The 18,879-nt window shown below is 36.7% G+C and overlaps 3 protein-coding genes across 9 annotated transcripts; 1 reads left to right on the top strand and 2 right to left on the bottom strand.

The window, feature by feature from the left end:
* Positions 1 to 1,391: 1,391 nt before the first annotated feature.
* Positions 1,392 to 8,478, bottom strand: mgrn1b (mahogunin, ring finger 1b). Of its 2 annotated transcripts, XM_038287900.1 has the most exons (17): positions 8,146 to 8,478; positions 7,209 to 7,327; positions 7,033 to 7,121; positions 6,808 to 6,954; positions 5,922 to 6,039; positions 5,746 to 5,812; positions 5,613 to 5,656; positions 5,483 to 5,530; positions 4,952 to 5,020; positions 4,707 to 4,866; positions 4,495 to 4,604; positions 4,196 to 4,410; positions 3,831 to 3,942; positions 3,701 to 3,746; positions 3,514 to 3,618; positions 3,127 to 3,172; positions 1,392 to 2,909 (listed from the first exon to the last, which is right to left on the bottom strand). In XM_038287900.1, the coding sequence occupies exons 1-16, from the start codon at positions 8,231 to 8,233 to the stop codon at positions 3,132 to 3,134; spliced, it is 1,578 nt and encodes a 525-aa protein (XP_038143828.1). In that variant the 5' UTR covers positions 8,234 to 8,478; the 3' UTR covers positions 1,392 to 2,909; positions 3,127 to 3,131. The 2 variants fall into 2 exon arrangements, with proteins under 2 accessions (XP_038143828.1, XP_038143827.1); XM_038287899.1 differs by lacking the exon at positions 3,127 to 3,172.
* A 2,705-nt stretch (positions 8,479 to 11,183) lies between these two features.
* Positions 11,184 to 17,462, top strand: cdip1 (cell death-inducing p53 target 1). Of its 6 annotated transcripts, none has more exons than XM_038287923.1 (6): positions 11,184 to 11,306; positions 12,952 to 13,104; positions 14,739 to 14,879; positions 15,194 to 15,253; positions 15,568 to 15,844; positions 16,035 to 17,462. In XM_038287923.1, the coding sequence occupies exons 2-6, from the start codon at positions 13,029 to 13,031 to the stop codon at positions 16,144 to 16,146; spliced, it is 666 nt and encodes a 221-aa protein (XP_038143851.1). In that variant the 5' UTR covers positions 11,184 to 11,306; positions 12,952 to 13,028; the 3' UTR covers positions 16,147 to 17,462. The 6 variants fall into 6 exon arrangements, with proteins under 6 accessions (XP_038143851.1, XP_038143852.1, XP_038143853.1 ...); XM_038287924.1 differs by having other exon boundaries at positions 14,784 to 14,879; XM_038287925.1 differs by lacking the exon at positions 15,194 to 15,253.
* On the bottom strand, positions 17,447 to 18,839 carry polr3k (polymerase (RNA) III (DNA directed) polypeptide K). Its single transcript, XM_038287930.1, has 3 exons — positions 18,624 to 18,839; positions 18,440 to 18,527; positions 17,447 to 17,721 (listed from the first exon to the last, which is right to left on the bottom strand). Exons 1-3 carry the CDS (start codon positions 18,732 to 18,734, stop codon positions 17,594 to 17,596), a joined length of 327 nt encoding a protein of 108 aa, XP_038143858.1. The 5' UTR covers positions 18,735 to 18,839; the 3' UTR covers positions 17,447 to 17,593.
* Positions 18,840 to 18,879: the final 40 nt, after the last annotated feature.

Here is an 18,879-nt window from a genome sequence, read left to right on the forward strand (position 1 = left end):
ACCGGCCTTAGGTTAAGCTGTTTATTCACATCTGCACATAACTGTCAACTTAAAATCTAAAAGCACCATCTAAAGTCACTTTAAATCTAAAGACAATATTGGTATTTAAAGATAAAGCAAGTCCTCATGTCTTTAGGAAACAAAATTCCAGCCTTATTTTAGAACAGGTTTTTTTAAATCCTTTAGTTTTTTTTAAGTTTTTGGTAAGGTAAAAAAATATATCTATATATTCATATTTTAGCTGCATGATCACACCTTTTCTGTTGTTGTTTTTTTACACAGTTTAACATTTAAGCAGCCTTCTGACTGTCCACAGTCTCTAATCTCACTCCATACATGTTAGTATATATCTGGACTTCAAATTCAATTTACTTTTTAGTGTAAGGTGACTCTGTAACTGTTAAGGGTGACTGACTACTCTTAATTTTACTTGAGAATTAAATTACTGTAAAATATCTAATTTTAGTAAAATGATGGATGGATGGATCTACAAATGAATAAACAAAACCATAGATTGTTGATGAAGAAAATGATGGTTGGAAGAATAAATGAACGGAAGGATTGATGCTATTTTTACACAACAGATCAGGTGACACAAGGTCTGGTAACAAGAAACTGTTACTGTTCCTTTTTTTTTTATATGCATATGCAAATGTCAAGTCCTGCAAATCACATCTCATAATTATTCGGGTTGCATATAAACATATTAGAATGCATTAATAAATAGAGCATTCTGCCTTTAGTAACTGCATCTTTATTTGTAATGCCTGCATTTTGCTTAGCAAGGTTTTATAATGCCCTTCAATGGACTGGTGCCCTGTCCAGGACACAAGTACCAGCTCAACCACGACCCTGACGGATTAAGCGTGATAGGCATGGCCGGCTTTATAATTCATAGAAATGTTCACTTAAAGGAGCTATTGTGATCAGATAAGAAATTTCCAAACATGAGCTTGATTGAAACCTTATTAGCGCAATGTTCTATGTGAAGTCTATAATTCACCTTTTGTTTATAATCCCAGCATACTTGGAACAGTGTATGACAAAGATCTTCTAATTTGCATGTGCTACTGTTTATTCTTACTCCAATGATACCTTTGTTTATTTAACAGAGAAAAAAAAATCTTGTGTAACTAAAGACAAAAGGTATCTGTCCTATTGAGTTTTTTTTTTAAGGTCAGTCTTTGAAAACAGCCAAACAGTTCATGTACAAGTAATAAGTGGGTTTTACAGCAGTCCAATGTTCACATGCATGCTATTTAACTGAACTAAATATCAGAGCAAGCCAAGAGAAAGCTATGTAAATCTGAATGTTTGGTTCTTTATTACCTTTAGGTTTAAAATGACTGACCTGTATAATAGATACAGTTAGACAAAAAACATCTGGCATGTTTGGTATTCAATCTTTGTCCTTTATTGTTATACACATGCTGCTATACACACAAAGATAGATGGGTAGATGATTTTACATAGAGTCAAACGCCACCTACTGTGGGGTTAACCTGGATACCAGGGCAATAGTGGTCAGAACAGGAAGGCACGGTGTCAAGTTGAAATGGCACAAAAGAGAAGAGGATAAAACAGCAAAGAAACATATAAAAGCAGAGCCAGGTGAGTCTACAAATTCACATGCAAATGCAAGCCCAATCATTTAAATGCAAACATTTTTTTAGATGTGCTCCTTCTAGTAACACAAACACAATTGCACTCAAACCCAAATACTTGAAATAAAATAAAAAAATGCATAATTAATACTTGGATATAACGACGTAAAGCAACAATCTGACTGAAAATTATTTGATGACAATAACGAGATCTTATCTTCCTGCCGCATGAAATTTGAAATATTTAAAAAGTTCTGTAAATTAGCCTCCTAAAACCTGTCTGTGCTGTGGAGCTGCTGTATATTGTAGCATTTGTGGGAAAGTTGTGAGAAGCAAGCAGCCATATTAATTCAAGGCACAAAGATCTATATGCATGATGCTACACATACTGCACCAAGGAAACTAAAGCTGCTGCTGCCACATGAACACGACTCCTGGTTTAGCAGCTACACGATAAGCAAACACTTGGGTTGTCACAATAAGACTGTACAGCTATCAGCCATATCACTGACTAGTAAGCCTGCTTGTTTTCGTAAATCGCTTTGATCGAGGCTCTAACTACAGCTGAATTCATCTGTAGCTCTTATTACCAACCGCATAAATAATGTGCATGTTCACCAGAATCTAGTTTTGTCACTTAAACATTATAGAATTCTATACATTTATATATATTTATAATAGGCTTTATGATCAGAAAATTAAACCGGCATGCTAAAACTTTGAATTAGACACAGCAAAAATATTCTTTCATTAAAAGGAATGAATAAACAATTTAGTTGGAGTGCAAAAATCAATGGGAAATGGAGACGGACAACGGTAAAGCTCTCCCAGCAAACAAATTCTTCTCAGATCAATCATTAGTGTTTCTCTGATAGTTACAAAACATAAGTACAAACTGCATTTAGAGGTTCTGCTCAATATAGTGTTGGGATGGTAAGTTACTGAATAATATGAGTTAATTAAATGTTTTTCAAAAATGGGGGATAAAGATATAGCGGTCATCAAATAAGAACCCATGGGATAGATTTCCTTCTGTTAAGCTGACATGATGAAGGAATGATGAACAGTCCTTCCTAATCCTTTCTTTTCACCCCCATGTCTGGCATCAAATTTTATTAAAACTGATTCCTGAAGCTTAGAGGAGTGAAAGTCATGAAAGGACGGGATGGTTGTAGTAAAGCGAAGCGAGTTTGAGTCAATTGAAATGTTCATCTTCCATGTGAAGGCTGCTCGTGGGACACAGGAGAGGCTGGCTGGAGCAATTTGTGCTCTGACTTTTTAGACTTTCAGTTGAATCCGATGAACCTGTTATAGAAGATGTAAAAGTAAAAAGCAATGTTTCAAATATATATAGATAGGTAAGCACAATAAAGTGTATTTAAAATTTTGTCAATCTGCAACTTCACACATTTTTCTAGCTACAACAGACATGAGTGAATGCAATCACAGAGAACCAGACTTAGAAGGAACAGGCAGAGCCTTGGTTTATATAGAAGCATAGCAGACAGGAAAGCCTACATACCGCAGTTACTCCTCCATACCAATGGAGCAGGAATCGGGACCTAGAGCTGCAAAAAGGTGAGGAGGAACAGAGATAGAATCGTAGGAAATAGAAGAGTGTTAGGAAACATGCACAGGTGAGAGCACACAGGTTGGATGCAAGGCACGTAGGAATCACAGTTTTCAAAGTGCTGGATTAAAGATACTGATCTGGGAGACCATAGTTAAAAAGGTAAAGCCTTATAGAGAAAAAGTAAGCCGGATGCAGGGAATGTGTTTGACGGGGAACACTCAGTCATCAAATACAGAAACACATTTAAAATGGCCCTTTCATTTCTGTGTTGCTCTCTAACAAAACACCCCTCACTGATCAATAGTCATTCTCTCTCCTGGAAAGCAAATTTCTCACCGGGTAAAGACAGATCGCCTGTCGGGTCGCTTTCTGTTTTGGTTAAGCTGCAGTGCTCGCTGCTGCAGTCCTGCAGGATGTCTCCTCCAGAAGGCATTCTGTCATCTGGATCAAACAGATAATGGCAATCATGTATCAGTGTTTCTATTCACCAACAGAAAAATAACAAACAAAGATAAACCCTTACCATCATCTGGAGAAAGGGATTCTGCTACGTCTTCAGTAGCTGTAGCCTGGAAGAAAGGGAGCCAACAAGTGAAAAGTTGGTTTTCAGTAGAGATAAAGTTTGAATGTAACATAGCAAAGAAGGAGCTTACATCTGTGGGGGCGGGGCTGCTGGAGAGCAGGGTGTGTGGCTGCGCATCGGACATCTCAGACAGCTTCTCCTCATCCTCCTCCTGGATGGGAGAGGATGGCGATCTAAGAGTGCTGCAGAGAAGTTTAGGATATTTTACCAATCACACCAGGATCTTAGAAAATGTCCAGTATTGCAAATATAAGTGTAGTTATTTATTTGACCTGTAAAGTCAAAATTCACAAAAAAGGTTATTAACATTCAGACTTCAAGGCTGCACATATTTTCTGAATTATGTAACTGTACTGCCTTTTTTTTTTTTTTTTTTTTCCTTTATGTGATCCCTTTCGAGTTTTGGGAATGAGAACATTCTCTCAGCAGACGTACCTGTCAGGTGACTTGCTGACTTTTCCTTTCTGAAGACTCCCGTCGCTTAAATGCTCTGGAGAGCTCAGCTGTCGGTTATCGCCTCCCAGACCCCCTGAGAAGTTGATTTCATCATACAGTGGGGCAGAAGGGATGCCAGGAGACACCGACCGCAGACCGTTCAGAGCTTCCAGCAGGGAAATGGGTTCAAAACCAGGAGGGACAGAGTCTGAGCTCTACGAAAGGGTTACAGGTTATTATAGAGGGAAATCTAAGTCATATACTTAAGATGAACAAAAATAAAATAAAAAAAAACCAACAGAGTGCTCATCATGGTCCATGGTTTGAGCCAGAACGGGACTGAAGGACACAGGAGATAGTGCTCCAGGTTTCTTCCTCACAGCTCTGATCTGCAGCAAGGCTCTAAAGGCTGGATAGAAGAAACCAAACTCCAACATAAAGCACTAATAATGTGGTGTTATGCATCATTAAACCCACACATTGATCAGGTACAAAAAGAAGGTCCACTTACGCAGCCTGCAGATGGGACAGTTATTGGCCTGATAGCGCAGAGTATCGGCGCAGGAGTTGCAAAGACACAGATGTCTGCATGGCAGGATGAGTGTGTCTCTGAGGTCTGACAGACACACAACACACTCGTTGCTGTTGTCACTGTTCTCATCATCAGACGGCTGAGGAGAAAACAAAAAGGAGAGTCATCAAATGATGTTGATGCTTCTCAGCATCTGGATTAACACTAAATATTTCTACTTATACCTTGGTCTCTTGGTTGTTTTTGTTCTCAATCCCGTAGATTTCCTGGAGGAGGTAGCTGACACGGTCCACCTAGAAAAAATATCCAGAGGAAATGTGAGGTTCACTTAGAACAACATCAGCAAATGCTGTACACCCACATCTACAGCTAAGGGGATTTTGCCAGTGAGGATGATTAAAAAAACAAATGATATAAACTCACGAAGCATGCTTTTATTTAAATCAATTTTGATGTACACATGAATCAAAACATAATTTCTATGTCTTATAAATTCAAAGTTTTTCCCCATTCTTTCAAAAATCCGGTTGCAATCCCCAACTTGTTTATCTTTACCAAATTATCATATAATCCTCTCATCCTTGTGGCTATCCTCCTTTCTTGTACAGATTTCTTCACACACTTTTTCCTTCTGCTCAACTTTAAATTAATACGTTTTGAAACGACACAAGCAAGCAGCCTTTTTAGCAATGAGCATATGCGGATAACCTGCCATTAGTTTGCATCACTGTGTAAAATTGAAAAATTAAACTTACAATTTGCTTTTGCTTCAGAGGCTTTACAGAGAAACTGCCATCGACGTGCTGCAGGTAGAAAATGCATTTTAACTCAGATGAAAACCTAATTCATTTTTCATTGATGCTTCTTTTTTGTTTTTAAACCTACTCTTTCGAATGCTGCCAAAAGCACATGAGCGTGTCCAAGACAATCTAAAAAAGAAAAATAAAGATAGCATTGGCAAGTTACTCTTTTATGTTAATGGGGGATGTTAATGTTAAATGAGGCCCTAATGACTCACCGTCTCCTTCATCAACCACAGCTTGGATCACCATAGGAAAGACTCCTCTGTCCAAGTCAAAGTTTAGCTTTAAAACAACAGTTCAGATATTTTAAATTAGGAAGTGAATACACTAATATAAAGCCTCTCTCTGTGATTTGGGATCTTGTAAAAAAAAAACTAAAATTCAAACCTACATCCTCCTCTTTCCACTCGCTGAAGTCTATTTTGAAGGAGGGCATGGAGAACTGCTGGCTCACTCCTCGCTTGTAGTGAACCGTTTCAGAGACCAAGGTTGGATCCTTTGGACTGTACCTGTACCAACGACACAACAGCTTCATCATATGCCTATCTTTACAGAGCCAAAAAACAAAAACTATGATGTTCAACCACAGCCAAAATGAAACCTGTGACGATTGAATACATCCTAACTTAACTGTCACCAAACAAAAGGAAACACTGAAACACAGCAAACAACACAGCAGCAGCAGCAATATTTCATTTAAGGTTTTTCTGAAAGATGGAAAGATTTAGACTCTGACATAATGATCAGAAAATATATGTGACAGTGATTACATGTTTTTTTTTATTCTTACCCCCCAAACCAACTTGTTTTCTGTTCTTTTTTTTTTTTTAAACAACCTAGTCTGTGCTCTCCTCAGTTTGAAAGTGGATCTAAATCTGATTTTTACTAATAAACCATGCTTTTCTTCATTACAGAAGTTCATAACACTACTGTAAATATTTTACAATTGGATAAAAACAAGTTTGCATCTTCTGTTCAGTAAAGTATAATTGATTCAACATTAGTTTTGTATCAGTCGTTGATATGAACTAAAGCTGTTGGAAGAAAAAACATGAATTTTGAAGATAAAAATTCTTGAGACATACATAGACGATGTATTCAAATTGGACAAAAGGGGGTGTGCTTCATCTTTCTAGTGACCAAAAGACAATCAGAGCCGAGACAGTGCCCAGCTCATGTGTTTTGTAAGGATTTGAAACACTGGGTGTCATCATTAGTTATTGCTCATTTCATTTTTTTTTTTTCTGTGAATTAAAAGTTTCAAAAGGAATTCCTACACAGCCATTCCATTGGAGAACTCCTCAAACGCCTGGCAGTAAAGAGTGATGGCAACCCTGGCATCAGCATCAAAGGTAAACTCCACGCCGTACTGAACCTTGGGTTTTCCGCCATCCTCCAGCGAGGTGTCCGAGTCATCTTTGTATCTGAAACCAAATGGTTTGATGGTCATTCTTAGAAAGTATTTACTCCCCCCCCTCCATGTTCTATATCGTAGAATTCACCTCACTAAACGGAGAGAGTCCTTCCGGATGTTAACCAGACTCCTCAAGGTTTTCACTGGTTCATGGGGTGCAGGTGTCACATATGGAAACTAGAAAAATAACAGCAATACGAATTATATTTTACTCAAACTACGGACAATTATTTAAAAGACAGAAAACAAGCATCAGATTTTAACCTGCACTGGCCTATTTCCAAGGAAATTCAGGTCCATGTTTTCCCCAAAGAGGTATCCCTCCGGATGAGGAGTATCAAATTTCTCTCCACCCATAAAGAAATGGCTTGCAAAATAATTCCCTGGAAAAGAAAAACATGGATGAGTAACAACAAAACACTACCAATAATATATGAAAATTCTATTTTTCACAGAATAAAGATACTGCAGAGGCAGAGTTAAAAACCAATATTTAACTTTACATCACCAAGGGGATGGGTTAAATGTAGAGGTAAATTTCTCTAATATGAGATCAATAAAAGTGCAATTAAATTTAAATGTTATTACTGAGTCCCCTTTGTTTTAATGAGACTGTTTTAATTAGAAAACATGTTTAGGGTCAAGCAATGCAACATATTAGAATAATTCTGCCACAATAACATGAACATAGAATAGACATTGGATTGAAATATGAATTATTGTCAAATATACAGCATAGGAAATAACAAATGCTGTGCAGATTTTAAAATTAGCTTAATCAAGAAAAGTTCTAACAAGTAGGATCATCAAAACATGAATAACTCAATTAATAGGTGCCCATAAAATACAAAGACATTACAAAAAAGGAAAAATGTGAAACGTGACAGCTGGATTGTAAACATTTAAGATCTTAACATGATCATATAACCCAACTAGTTTTACATTAACACACACACACCCCAGGATGGACTGGATTAATCTTTAACATATGATCTCGCTAACTTAAAACATTAACGTATATCTTGGATTTTACGATCTAAAAACATAAAACAGTTTAAACGTCTCTATAGATGGGGATCAGTCGTGTAAAGGACGTTATGAAAACAAGACATGGTGAAAAATTTGCTGTTTTTGCTCCAGGGATGGTTTCTATATCAAAAACTAAATTATATTCCTTAGATATAAAGTGAATATTCCATACCAGATTTAGGAGGAAATCGATAGGCCGAATTAGCCTGGATATCGATATCCTCAACACCAGCAATCCTACGACTCAGGATGGAGCCCATCTTCCTCTTAGCAACAGTTAGCTGCTAGCTAACGGCCCGACGACAGCAAATATTGCTTTGCTTCGAGCCTAGACAGGTGTCCAGGCGAATATAACATCCACCGGAGACAAATGCTGTTTTCAATTCCACATAGTTACGCTGAGGTTTTGTTTGCGCTGAGGTTACCAAAAGGAAAAATAGCTAAGGGCGATCTGTTGTTGCCACAGACGTACCGACGTAGCAGGGACTCGATCCGATTGGCTGCGTCATTTCTAGTTCAGCAAGAGAGGGCGCTCGTTTCGTGTTAATGGATCGGCCGGAGCTGTGTGTGGGGTTTACTCCCTCAACGCTCAAAATGTAGATGTTAATGTTTAATTTAACATTTCCGTGTTTATACAATAAATGTATCACGTTTATACAATATAGTTAGCACACATTTGTTTTCTCAGCTGACAGCAATACGCTGTAATTCTTACAAGTTCAAAATCATAAACTATTCTAAAATCCAATTATCAGGTATTTTAAAAAAAGTAAAAAACGGGACAAGCATTCACAGCAATGTTACTTATATAAAAAATGATAAATTAATAAAAAAGATCTATTTGTCAAATTTCTTCTTCTTATAGATATGTAAACATTGCTAAGAATAAATAAATAAAAGAGTCAGAGAAACTGTGAAAGAATGAAGAACCCATTAACTGAGGAATATGAGGAGGGAGAGATAATCATTAGAGATGCATCGATCCAGGTTTTTCTAATCCAATACAATACCTGGGCTGAGAGTACCGGCCGATATCTTATGCCGATCTGATTCAGCTGTTTAATAGATGATCCATATGTCTTGTGATGTAAGGAGAGGCTTTAACCTTGATATAAACATTGTTTAAAATGTAACAAGTTAACACGGATATACGTGTACTATAAATTAGTTATTTACTAACAAATAAGTAGCAAGAACAACTAAATAAAATTTAAATTAAATGTAAAGTGCAGTGGATTGAATCTCTGATATCGAATCACTGATTTCTGATCCAGCTAATTAGTCAATATGGGGGCCAATATCTAATCCATGTATCAAATCGGTGCAACAATCACCTGTTAATGTGCATTTCTTCTCTTCAGCTTGTAGCTCTATAAATATTTTTTTTTTCTGTTATTTAAGTATAGTTTTTTAACTCATCCTTCTTAGATGACGATCCGAGTTGAATAATCAAAAAGGATTATATATGATGACCATAGGAGATCAGCAGAGACTATGTCTCAAACTAGCACAAATCTGTTTGTTTAAATTGTTTAAAAACATTCAAGAAAGAAATTTGGCAATTAGGTTATTCATTTTCACTGACAATGGCTTCTAAAATTAAACATAGAAACTAAGAAAACAGTATTACAATTATTCCATATATTATTACAAAAATGCATATAAAAATGGTGATATAGTAATTTGTATGTTTGAAACTATATGCTTGAACATCTGCCTAAAGCTAAATGTTGCATATATTTTTCTTAAAATCAGGATATTAAAAGATTTTTGTTCATTTTCTCTCCTTTCGATCTGCTTTGTAAAATACAGTTAAACACACACTAAGCCAAGCTGGTGATGCAATTTTATATTTGAACTAACTTTAGAAATACCTGATAAGAATTAATGTTTTAAATACTCAGTTAGCTGACAACATAAATGTAATTTACCAACAGGCAGCCCAGACAAACCCTTTAAAAGCCATAGTATAATCTGACAGGATTGGTATTAGCGAAGACATCTGATAGGTCCTTAATTCTATTACATACACATAAGGCTATACACTTGTCTTTAGTCTGTCTATAAAATAGAACAACTGAAAGAAATACTTTAGTTAATCTTTAATGAATGAATACTGAATATAGCAAATATGGATGTGGACAGTGCATAGTGGTGGTAGTTTCATTAGTTCCTTTAACACATTTCTTTTCTAATTGAAGTTAGCTTTCATAAAAACCTGATTCTGTTTCAATATGGTTTATATGCATACTTCTCTCTGAGGTTTATTGCTATTGCAGTTCTCATTAACACCACTAGAGAGCAGTCTGGGTCACTTGACTGCCCCTAGAATCTTCTGGCAAATGCCCTTAATCTCTGTTGAAGATTAATTTGATCATATATTAATAAAATTGTTGGCTATAATTTGTCTTGTATAAAATGTTATGGTTTGATCTATAACTGACAGTAAACCTCAATTTAGTGTACATTCAGATAAAGTAGTAACAGTAAATTTCCTAGTTCAGCATACAACGTTTTCTCTACTTACTTTAGTGCCAAATGTTTCGAGTCAATGACTTTACAAACGCAATAAAGATTAAATTGTTTAATTGTCACGTGATACATTTTACTAAAGTGAAACAAGTGCAATTCATATATAATAATAAATCTATTTATAAGGCACAGCTATTACAGTTACATTCAATATTTAATTCAAGATAAATAAAATTGCGTTGATAAATAGGAGAATCAAGTTAGAGCAGATTGAAGTTTTCGTGTGTGTTGTTAAAGCCTACCTTTTGTCTATATCCTGCAATTTGTCATTTGAACTTCTTTAGGATATAACTTAGCGTATCAGCATCAACAGAACTAATTGGTTATCAAGAATAAATCCATATATGATTTGACAAGAGCTTATCACCAAGGTCCAATCTAAATCAAAGTGAGGGGAAAAAAACAAATTCTGAGTTTCAAGTCAGAATACTGAGATTAAAGTCTGAATTGTGAGAAAAAAAAGTCAGAGTTCTGAGATTAAAGTCAGAATTCTGAGAAAAAAGTCAGAATTCTGAAATAAAATATATATATATATATATATTCAGTGGTCCTAATCCTCTTCCGTAAATATCGACATTTTCCTTTTTTAAAGGAGCAAAAAAATATTTTAATTAGTTTTATTTACATATATATTTTTGACAGGGCATCAAAACTGTCCCGTCACCTCTTAGCCATCAGAGTGGACTGGCGTGTACGCCATGGTTGATGACGTCACTGTAAATCCGTCTCAACTGAAGCAGCTAACGCCAAGCAACTTTAGCAACAACGCGGACGGCTCGATGCTATTTCTCCTGGAATAAGGTAATAACGCCTCTAGGAAGCCTCTGTCTGCTCCTGTACAGCATCACTGAACAGGGGACTTCTCTCTGTTTGTTATCTGGGTCCTGTGTCCCCCCTCACAGCTTTAGTTTCGTTTCTATATCCAGAATGGCGACGTTAGTTAGCATTACAGCTAACAGGAGCTAGCTTTTAACGTTTGGGTTCAAAGCGCAGCGATGTCTTTAAGTTCCTTAAACAGATGAGCACAACTAGGCGCTGCTAAGTCCTTCCTCTGCCGCATTAAGATCCTTCATTAAACGTGTTTCTACACAGACATGTAGCCACCGTTTTCTCTTAGTTACTAAATTTGTTAGCTTACATAGATGTAAGCAGTGTGTTTTGACCAAATTATACACCTTTCTGTTAAACCTGCGCTGACCTCCGTCTGTAAAGGTTATATAACTAAGTTATTCATGGTGCTATAAGCAGCTTTGACTAGAAGAAAGTAAAACAATAGTGGCTTATTTAAGGAAAGCTTTTCAAAAGCTTATTTGATTTATCCGATCATTTTATTTTTTGATTATTATACACTAAATAAAATGAGGATATTGAACTAGATTTTAATGAATTACATTTGGGGTGCCAACCTCATCATGAAAAAAATAGAAATTAAGCCCTTGTTATTTATTTGTGCTTTTACAATTCATAAAGTTTGAGTTAAAAAATAAAAAGTGATAATATTGAACTAGGAAAAAAAAACAACTGTTGCATTTGTTACATTTACATATTTGTTGTGGGTATTTTTTTTTTTTTTAGATTCATGTGATTTAAGTGTTCATACTAATATTGGGAAATTATATATTGAACAGTTTGTCAAAGTCATTGTTGAATGTAAAAACATAGCAGATAAAGAACTCAACTTTCCTGTTGTAGCTTTTTTTCTTTCCTACATTCCATAGATCCTGTATATGGAGGACCCAGAGAGTCAGTGTAAATGTAACATTGAAATTAGGCAATTTGAAATCCAACTTGAAAAAGCGTTTTCTAATTCTATGTTTTAAATTGTATTACTAAAGAGGAATTGTAAATTGTAATTATTAATCGATTTTTAAATACTAGAATTCAAAAAATGTTCAAATCCTTAAGGAAGATTTAAAAACCAAAATTCAAAAACCTTGAATTTTCATATCCTTTTTTGCATCTGCATTTTCTTATTACTTATTATTTTGTGAACAAAGTGTGGCATGTTACCATGGGGCCTTTATAAACTAACTGAATTCAGCAAAAGTTAGATAATTTATCCACGTCTTACTTAGGTTGTAGTTAATGCAAAGAAAAATCAAAATAAAACCGCAATCGTCATTTTGGTTAAAAATAATAGAAGCTTAGAATTTTTAGCAAAATCGTTCAGTCCAAGTGTGGACACAGACAAACCTATGCTGCTGCTAACAGCAGGAACTTCATATAGCAAAAGCTAATTTTTATAATAAAATGTCAACCTTTGTTTAAGAAATAAGATGTTAAAGATGTTTCATGAGGGGTGCTGGTGAGAGGGGTACTATAGTCGTTCTTGCTGTTTATAATAAAGGAATTGTGACAAACATGCATTTAACCTTGATGTAGCACAGGACAGACTAGTACTGTCTGATGAAACTTGAGATTAAAGATTTCATGTTTTATTCCTCAGCGGTAAACCTGACCCGTAAAGCTGTGACTGCTGCCAACGCACCCCGGCCCATCTGAGAGCCTAAATCTCCAGCCAGTATGTCCAGTGACCCTCCCCCTCCGTACCCCGGAGGTCCCAGTGCCCCTCTCATCGAGGAAAAGAATGGACAACCTGGTAATGAAGCGAAACATGCAGGGCTGTGGTGAATGTTTATGTTTACTTTGTTGAGCTCTCAGTGGGTAATGAACTCTGGCAGCCAATAAATGTTTGCCCTCAGTTTGGACATATATGAAACAACTTCAGCTGCTGTAGAGCTGTGTTGGTTGTCACTAGGTTTCTTTTAATTGTATTAATATCTCTTTATGTTGTAAATGTGTTTCTTTCATTGGTTCCCTGAGTTCACTTGGTGGATCTGTTTCGCTTTATTACTTTTTCACTTTGGGTGTGTCATAGGGGTGTAAATAATAATCGTTTTGTATCGATGCATCGATCCAAAAGCCGACGATCCGATGCATCGACACGTCCGCAAGATAATCGATTCATGTTTTTTTTTTTTCTCCGGTCTATTTTTATCCATTTACTCCTGGGCGTAAGTCTCCCTCCCGTGCTGCGGTGGAGCTAAACCTATTTTGCCCTCCTACCGCGCTTCCTGGTTATACTCTTACAGCAGTTTGTTGCAGCAAGCTTCACACAGACATTTTTAAATTATGCTCAGTATTGAAGCGTGGCCTGGGCTACACGCTGTGGGTCTAGATACGGCCGAGGCGGTGAGGAAGTGGGGGCGAGTTTAGTCCGACGACGGAGGGACAATGGGGCAAAAAGAGCGGAGATTCAGCTGGAAAAAGGGTCCCAGCGTTCTCGCGCACCTCGCTCATCTAGCGGGTCAAACTTCAAGAGTTGTTTTCCGCAATTTCGGTCATAAAAACAAAACAAGCCGGCCTCCTGTCTGGTGCACTGTTTGCAATCAGCTACAATCTGGGAGAGGTGCAGCGGAGCGTCTCTCAAGGGGGCGGTGACGTCCACACTGGAGCCTTCTTCTTCTTCTTCTTTTTTTTTAATGGCGGTTGGCAAACAACTTATAGGTGCATTACCGCCACCTTCCAGAATGGAGTATGGACCAGACAAACTATTATATTCTCCCTAAAATACCCGTTCTTCTTAGAAAATTAAAAATACTACCAAAAACTACATCCCCAGATGACCTTTGAAACAATTTCCTTATATCTAGTTTATTTTTATTCCTGTCTAACTCTCTACGCAACATCTCTCTTTCCTGAGTATATTTATTACATTCTAAAAAAATATGTTGGACAGTTTCTCTGGAGCCGAGGTATTGCATTGAACTCATTACACTGATATTGTGCAGTATTTTTGCAGTATTTTTTGATGCAACTTTTCTACTTCTGTTATTTGCTGTTGTTTCTAAAGAAAATGCATAATGATATTACAGCTTTCATTGATTTATTTCAAACTTGAAACTTTGTTTAGCCTGTAAGGTGTAAAAAAAAAAATAATAATTAAAAAAAAATTAATCGATTAATCGAATCGAATCGAATCGTGGTGTATTCTTGAGTATCGAAAATAATCGAATCGTTGGGTCAGGAAATCGATACTGAATCGAATCGCCATGGTGGATGTGATTTACACCCCTACTGTATAATCAATTGTGTTCAAACAAAAGTAGCTGATAACATTCTATTACAGTGGAATGTTAATATCATCAGCTTGGATTTTATTTTAGCATAGTTTAAAAGTCGTTGAAATAATTCTTGAATTCAGGTAGACAGGTATTTTTGTGGATCTTTCAGAAACAGTACGAACTTCTCAGCCACAAGGTCAACCCATGCTTCCAGATTATGGTCCTCCCCCTTATGAAGGTCCACAACCCGGCTTCCTACCTCCACATGTCCCAGGAGAAGGACCCATGCCTATGCCCATGCCGATGCAAGGTGATAAAGTTCGTCCTCAAATATCAGTAAACAACCTGTAATTACAATGTTACTGCGTCTGTGAATCTCTCAATCTACCACCAAACATCGCACAGCATTCAGTGAACCCATGGCACATTCGCTTTTTGTGATTTCTGTTTTTTTTTTTTTTTTATACTGTTTGTGTAAATACATCATTTATTGTCACCGCATTTATCACTTTCCTTTTTAAAGTTATTTTTTTTTTTTCAGTTTCTTTAATTTTTTTCATGATCTTTTCAGTCTGTATTTTTTGTTTCTGTTAATACTTTATTTCCTAAATTCAATCTTTGCAGGTATGGCCTACCCACCACCACCAGGTCACTTTGCCCATCCAATGCCTCCACCACTACAAGGTGCAGAAGTTTGTCCGTAGATACCAGAAAACACAGTTGATCACGCTGTCTCTGTGTGTATGTGGATAATAGAATATGAGAGGAGGTGTATTCTCTTGTTTTGACCCAGTCTAGGAATAACATCAGTGACTATTTATTGTTCATATTTTATTTTGAAACTCATTTAAATCGTTTATCCATTTTTTTGTCATTTGCATTCACTGGCTGTAAATTCTGTTTGCACATTGATGTGTAACCATGTCAAATGAGCCTTCTCTACAAGGTTCTTATATTCCATATTCAATACTCTACTTTTTTGGATTCATTCTCTGCAGGCGGCCCATACCCGCCTCCACCGGGTCACTTCGCTCAGCCAGTACCAGGACAGATGGGCCCAGGTCCCAGCCACTTTGTCCACATGGGAGGACACACAGCGACCGTCCTGGCTCCTCCGGGTGCAGCCACCACTGTAACAGTACTGCAGGGCGAAATGTTTCAGACCTCACCAGTGCAGACCGTGTGTCCGCACTGTCAGCAGGCGATCGTCACCCGCATCTCTCATGATGTCGGGCTCATGAACACCCTCTTCTGCCTCTTCTGTTTCTTCGTAGGGTAAGTTCAAAAAGTCAGTGCGTGCCACTGCGCTGAATGTTTTGTTTGCAAACCTCATCTGTTGTGCAGGTGCAAAGAATAGCATTTTCTTCCAGTGTTGAGACAATCCTTATTATTTCACATTTTCAACCAACTTATATTCTCCATTGGTGGATTTTGTTGGGTATCTTTTTCTTTTCTTCGCTCCCAGGTGTGATCTTGGCTGCTGCTTGATTCCCTGTCTGATTGATGACCTCAAGGATGTTACACACACCTGCCCTAACTGTAAGGGCTACATCTACACATACAAGCGCATCTGCTAACCACGGACAGCTACTTGCCACAGAACCATGTACATGCACACATCAACACGAACTCTCAGCTCCCCCTGCTGGTAGTGACAGGAAACCCCAGCTCCATCCCATTTTGTGTAGCCCTATGATATCGTAAGTGAAGTTTTCTCATAAGTTTGCAGGATATTTACTGTGTGTATCTCTCGCAACCTCCTGAAATGTATAAACAAGGATTTGAAATGTTCGAAACCTATGGTCTGCTGAAGATAAAGTGCGATATATAAAGAATGAGGAAATGAAAGGGCTGCAGTAGTGCAGGGACAGCTGTGAGCCTACAGACGTTCTCATCTTATGCATGTCAAGAAGTAAAAGAAAAAACGCTAGCCTCAGTTAGATAATGCTGTGAAAATGCTAACTTTATTTGAAGTAATTTGTGAATGTTACTCAAACTGTGAGATTTTTTTTTTCTTCCTGATCATCCTAGAAATGTATCAGTCTGTTATAACACTTATGTTTAGTGAACCTTCTGTGCATTTTCTTTTCCTCACAGATCTCTCTTCTTTTCTTCTTTTGGTTTTATGGGATCCAATTAAAGATTAAAAGTGATGCATTTATTACATGCTGTATTTATTTTTGTCCAGTCACTATGTCCAGTGACTTGCTGCTTTGCTGTTACTAACTTTGTCCATGTTTAGTTTGTAATAAACAATTGCACTTTAATTTTCACATCCACTGCTAGCCCCTTTTGTTTTTCAGAATATTATAAGTAGAAGCATCTTTATTTGGTCTTTAGCTCAGTGAAATGAATGAACATGCACTTACTGAAAACATGTTGAAAGTATGAGGTATGTTTTTTTTTCACTGATAGGGGGAAAACATGCATGGCATGTTAGTAATGGCATTTACTTTGGCAGACTGATGCACTAAATATAGATGCAAAAATCAACCTTGGTTCAAGTTCATTAAGTCTATTTGCATTGCTCTGATGCATGTTAGATTGCAAATACTTTAAGCTTCAATTAAGAGAAAATTAAAATGACTGCAAATCAACTTAAGTTCCACAGAATTATCTTCTGCCAATAAATGATTAGTGCACAATCACTGCATGTCCAATCCTTTGTTCACTAATGCCTATGAAGAGTTGGCTCCCTAGATCAATGTGCATCCTACTTATTTTGTTTTTCTTGAGACTGACAAATCAGTGCAAATCAAAGGATTGCAATGAAATGTTCTTATTGTGAAATCTGCATTGCTATGTCCGTGATAATGTATGACAATGTAAGGCAGTTTACAAGACTGTTGTACACAGGTAATATTTTATCAATAAAAGTCATGAAGAAAGCGTCCTTTATTATCTTATGTTTATTATACTGGAGAAGTGGCAAACAAATGTAATATTAATTTTAAGGGAAGCAGTTCTCAAGAGATGGAGCAGAATCAGAAAATGACTTAAACCTCTCACAATAAAACAAAACAGTCAATCTCTCCATCTATGGCCACACTGTGCATTGCAACATTTGTAGAAGGTCGTCATCGGCTCGTCAGCTGATCTGGTTTGGATCTGCATGAAATAGGCCCGGGGATGCTCACACTTGGGGCAAGTTTCTGTACAAAAACACAAATGCAAATTAGCAATTACTTTGATCCAACATTTTGAATTTTTACTTTCCTGCCAAGATGTTCATTTACGTGGTAAAGTGTCAGTGACATTTTTATTTTTGAAAACATAATTGAAATTTAGGTAAACCATTCTTAAATAAAATGCCACTTACTAGGGGTGTCCTGATAAGTTTTAATTTCTGATACAATACTGATATTGCACCTTTGAGAACTGACCAATAAGATATTGATTATATACATATCAGCATGAATAATATATACTTTTAATGCTTATTTTGAAGTGGGGATTGTTATAAAAGATTTGATAAATATTCCCCAAATGGAAAAATACTAAAGAGCAATAGGCATGAAAATAACTGAACCCTTTATTAATAACCAATGGGTTACAAAAACTTTAGATTGAAGCATTCTGCTTCTATTAACATGCCAATATTTGAGATTTTAGGTACATGCGTTATATATATTACATCTTATATACACATGGTTCAGTGATGGTAATGGTTCTTAAACCATCTATATTATTTACCCCTTGTGCTTTAAACGGATAATTTTATAAGCATTTATTTAAAAATTATGATTTAAACTCAACTCAGAACTACCTGGTTAAAAGGTATACTAAAAAGTATAGTTTTGCCCAAGACAATAAAAAACAAGGGTAAGGTGATCGCTTTTTAAATATATATCTGAACGTAGTTTTACAAACCTGCAGTTGAATCCACGTTCTCCCAGGCTGCAGCACCACCAAGAACATCATCCACCTCCTTTAATTTGGGATATTTTCTGTTGTTTACCTGCGAAGGAAAAAAAAAAAGAAATTTAACTTATAATAAAAGTTTAAAACAAGAAGGTATAGCAACACAACACCGGTGGAAAATCGCTTTCTTTACCTTTCTAGTGATGTTGTGCACATATGGACAAGTGTTACAGGCGAATCTAAGACATTTTTGTCCTTCTTCGACTATTAAAACATTCCCACAGGTTGGACAAAACAGTAACATTCTGACAAGACAAAGTCCGGATCAATTCAAAGAGAAAATAAATCGTTTAGAATCTCGACGCAAACATTTGCTGCGTTTCATAGCGGAAGTGCAGCACATAAAGCAGGTCGTTAGGAAACACGGTGAAGGAGCCTCCTGGTGGTTA

Source organism: Cyprinodon tularosa, unplaced genomic scaffold, assembly GCF_016077235.1.
Source record: "Cyprinodon tularosa strain WSP-4 unplaced genomic scaffold, ASM1607723v1 ctg246, whole genome shotgun sequence".
Classification (NCBI taxonomy): domain Eukaryota; kingdom Metazoa; phylum Chordata; class Actinopteri; order Cyprinodontiformes; family Cyprinodontidae; genus Cyprinodon; species Cyprinodon tularosa.